General features: G+C 46.7%; 1 protein-coding gene across 1 annotated transcript; it reads right to left on the bottom strand.

Moving 5' to 3' along the window:
- Positions 1-1170: 1170 nt before the first annotated feature.
- LOC123399253 (serine/threonine-protein kinase RIPK-like) lies at positions 1171-3742 on the bottom strand. Its single transcript, XM_045093675.1, has 4 exons — positions 3225-3742; positions 3009-3144; positions 2577-2713; positions 1171-2084 (listed from the first exon to the last, which is right to left on the bottom strand). Exons 1-4 carry the CDS (start codon positions 3597-3599, stop codon positions 1395-1397), a joined length of 1338 nt encoding a protein of 445 aa, XP_044949610.1. The 5' UTR covers positions 3600-3742; the 3' UTR covers positions 1171-1394.
- Positions 3743-4017: the final 275 nt, after the last annotated feature.

Below are 4017 nucleotides of genomic sequence, written 5' to 3'. Positions count from 1 at the left end.
TTTAAATTAAACAACCCTATATCCCTCTAACTCCAACATCCATTTAATCACCAGCCATAAAAAGCATAACATAGTATTTTGTAGTGCAAAATAGACATCATCTAAACATTTCTTATGCTACTAATCACCGAACACATGACCCACTAAAACCATTTCTTCATCAATGTAAAGAACATGATAACATGCAACACTAAATCAACAACAACACATATCTTCGCAACAAACAACATATCTCCTCCTATAACACCAACAAAACAATCATCATCCTCAACAACCTAGCTTCTATAACTTTTACGCTAGCAAGTGCATCGACGTCATCATTGGTAGCACTGATGGTGATTCCTGCATAGGTAGCACTTTTACCGTTTCCCTATGTTTTTCCAGTTAAGATTTCCCCTCTTTCTCAACCTCTAGTTATTCCATCTATATGTAACCCAGACAATTTCATCAATTTTCGGATTACCTACGAGGTATCTCTTAACCAAATATTGCATGTACTACATCTCCGAGGGCCAAAACTTATGTACTATCTGCTATTTTGTAACCAAGTATGACGTAATTGAAAATGCAATATCAGGAGATGTACACCAACCAAAATAATAATAATAATAAAGATCGTCCAAGATAACTTACTCTATCAAGCTCGCACTTGTAGAACACCCAAACTTCATGCTCAAAAGATCTGGAGATGAGCTCTAGAACCTCGCGGGAACAGTCAGGACAATGCACGAGGGTAAGGGGGTAAGCTGGGGAACGGGAACGTCGTCCCGATAGAGAAGAGTTGGCGGACATGAAGAGAGGAGATCACGGAACCAAAGGCCAACAGAGGCGATAGAGGACGAAAATTGATTTCAGATTTGGGGATTTAGAGATTTCGGGAAATGAGGAGGGAGAAAGCGTAGAAGGGGAAACGTATACCCACCTCGTATTATACACTACAGGCAGCCATATGTATACCCACCTCGTATTGCATACATACGGCGGCCTATAGTGTATAATAAGAGGTGGGTATACGTTCTATTTTGTACGTTTTGTGGGGGGAGGAGTGTTCCGAAGTACACCTCGTAAGTATATGCTTGTACGTGTTAATTTTCACTCCTGATTATCAATTCACTTGCCAACTGTTTACAATATTGGACCAAATATCTGAAAGTGAATGTGCTGAGCATGTGACATCAAGTAGAACCATTCATTTCCAACATATTTGAACAACAACTTTGGCCAAAAACTTAACCAAACTTTTGTATGTTTGCCACTATCTTGAAGAAAAGAAAGAAACACAATCCGCAATTTCTAAACAAACGATGTGACACCGTATCACATCTCAGTAGTATGCATATATACATACCTTCTATCTACAATCTTGCGTGCTTCCCCTACCATACTCCTAACTCCTAAGCCCCTCTTTCCCGGTGGTAACTTAGCGTCCTCTGTTGCCTTCGCAACGTGCCAGTGAACCCGGCAACCTGCCCATTATCTCCGTGGATCACAATGTCACCGTGGATCGCTGACCCAGGGTATTTATGTCGGTGTCTATCCTGATGCTTCTGATGATGGCTTTGTTGTTTCTCCTCAGTCTCCACCTTCATGTCCATCATCTTGTCCTCCTCGACAACTATAGTGAGCACGAACGGACCAGCAGGGAAAAAGTCATCCATGCCAAGTACAGGCTCCAATGCCTTGACGACCTCCCTCATGGATGGTCGGGACTTGGGGTTTTGACTCAGACACTTGTACGCCACCAACGCAGCCACCTCAGCACCCTTACACGAGTACTGACACTCGAGGGCTGAGTCGATCACCTGATGCAGTTTTTCTGATCGTTTGAGATAGGGCCTAGCCCAGTCCACTAAGTTTTGTTCCCTTGATCGTCGTGAACGGTCCACGGATTGTCGTCCTGAGAGAAGCTCCAGAAGCACAACACCGAAGCTGTAGACGTCGCTTTTGGCGGTTAAGTGGCCCGTCATGATATACTCAGGTGCTGCATATCCGTGTGTCCCCATTACACGCGTTGTCACATGTGTTGCGTCGCCTTGAGGCCCATCCTTCGCCAGCCCAAAGTCCGATAATTTAGTGTTGTAGTCCTGAAATGACATAAGTTCAACTTCGGTTAGGTGAAACGTCTCGCAATTGACATCATAAGAGATATATCAGATGAACTAAGAATATTACTGTTTATATGTCTGTGCGCTTTGCAGGGTGTCTATTTGTGTAAGCTGGACAGTGATAGGTAGCTATGTTTCAATGAAATAGGTGGTGATGTGGGGATAGGGCAGACTGTATCTCTCAAATTTATCATGCATCCAAGAACCTTACGAGTTCCAGTCACGTCGTTGTTGTCTGTGCCAGCTATATGACTAGAAGCTTTCAAAACGAGAACTCAAAAAGCATTTGGAAAATAAAAGTAAAATATTTTGTGGCAGCCTAGAATTTGGAAGGAACCAAGACTTCACATTTTGTTGGACGCTGTAATAATTCTACAGTCACTGAATGTGACGACGCGTTGTTCCCAAATGATGGCGATATTTCAGTTTAGCGCTGGTACTGTAAAAGCCTGAAGATTACTTGTGGCTTACCGAGTCAAGCAAGATGTTGGAGGCTTTGAAGTCCCGGTAGATCACCGGGGGGTCGGCACCATGGAGGAAGGCGAGGCCCTTTGCCGCGCCAACGGCGATCTTCATCCTTGTCATCCATGGGAGAGACCCATTGATACCTGAAGATGGTAGGATGTTTCAGGTCAGTTACGTAGTCCACATTGACCAAGAGTTGTAAAACTTAAAAGCACCAACAAGCTTAGTGCAATAATCCAGTAGTATCTACAATAATCTAATTTAAAAATGTATGTGTTCCTTTGCAAGGCACATAACAGCTCTTCTGTCCCCTTCACTTAACAGAAAGGAAACAGAGAATAAAGGCAGAGGACAAGAACAGGTCATCGCTCATGTAGTACGTGCACACTTTTAATTAATTTAACAGATTTGTCTGACTTGTTGGTCTCAGGAACTCACTTTTGAAGAGGTGCTTCTCCAAGCTCCCGGCGACCATGAACTCGTAGACCAGCATCCGGTGCTCGTCCTCGTAGCAGTAGCCGATCAATTTCACCAGGTTCTTGTGCCTCAGTTGCCCAAGAAAGAAAACCTCTGCCTGCAAAATAACCGTAGCCAGTTAGCAGCCGAATCAATCTCGCGAGCATTTGATCGATCAGGACTCTGCTTCGCACTCACCAGCCACTCTTGGTGTCCCTGCGTGCCGCAGTCCAGGTCGAGGTACTTGACGGCGACGGGTTGCGCGGCCAGCCCGGGGCGGAGATTGTCGTCGACGGCGCCCTTGTAGACCGGGCCGAACCCACCGCAGCCGAGGTAGTTGGCGCGCGAGAAGTTGGCTGTGGCCGCGCGGAGCTCGGCGTATGTGAAGGCGTGCAGGTTCGAGCCGGACAGCGTCAGCGAGAGCTCCTCCGGTGACAGCGTCCCCGACGAGCTCAGGCTCTTCAGAGGCGACCTCGGGCTGCCCTTATCCCCACTCGGCGACTCATAGTCGTCGTCGACGGCGGCTGCCCCACGGACGCAGCAAGAGAAAGGGTTCCAAGATTGCGCGGCCATAGGAAACAAGAACTAGGAGGAGGTCCGAGGTGGATGTACAGTACTAATGGTGAAGGCAAGCGATCGACCAACAGACCAAGAAATGTTCCCGGGTTGTGCGGATGCAACAGAGCTCACGGAGAAGGAATTGATGAGAGGCCTGAGCGGCTGGGCCTTTATATAAGTGTGGGTGGCGGGCAGCGGATGATGCCGGCGCCAACTAACCTTTGGTGCCGGACGGATGATGAGCTTGTTATCAAACCGTGGGTGGTGCGTGATGTGGTTGCCGCCAACTCTGCGGTCTCCGCTTGGCATTTTTTTTTCTTTCGAAAAGACCTATTGCCATACTATCTCCTTACGAACACACCCTTACAAAAGTAAAAAATACATTCAAAATCTTGGAAATGCCCAAGTCTTCTTCCTCCTGCATCCACCGGCG

Source organism: Hordeum vulgare, chromosome 5H (assembly GCF_904849725.1).
Source record: "Hordeum vulgare subsp. vulgare chromosome 5H, MorexV3_pseudomolecules_assembly, whole genome shotgun sequence".
Classification (NCBI taxonomy): domain Eukaryota; kingdom Viridiplantae; phylum Streptophyta; class Magnoliopsida; order Poales; family Poaceae; genus Hordeum; species Hordeum vulgare.
The sequence above is the reverse complement of the archived record's forward strand: the minus strand, read 5'-3'. Positions and strand labels throughout refer to the sequence as shown.

Coding starts and splice junctions, on each gene's coding strand:
- LOC123399253 (XM_045093675.1), bottom strand. CDS start 3,599: ATGGCCGCGCAATCTTGGAACCCTTTCTCTTGCTGCGTCCGTGGGGCA. Junction 2,714..3,008: donor GGAGAAGCACCTCTTCAAAA/GTGAGTTCCTGA, acceptor TACCATCTTCAG/GTATCAATGGGTCTCTCCCA. Junction 2,085..2,576: donor CCAACATCTTGCTTGACTCG/GTAAGCCACAAG, acceptor ATGTCATTTCAG/GACTACAACACTAAATTATC.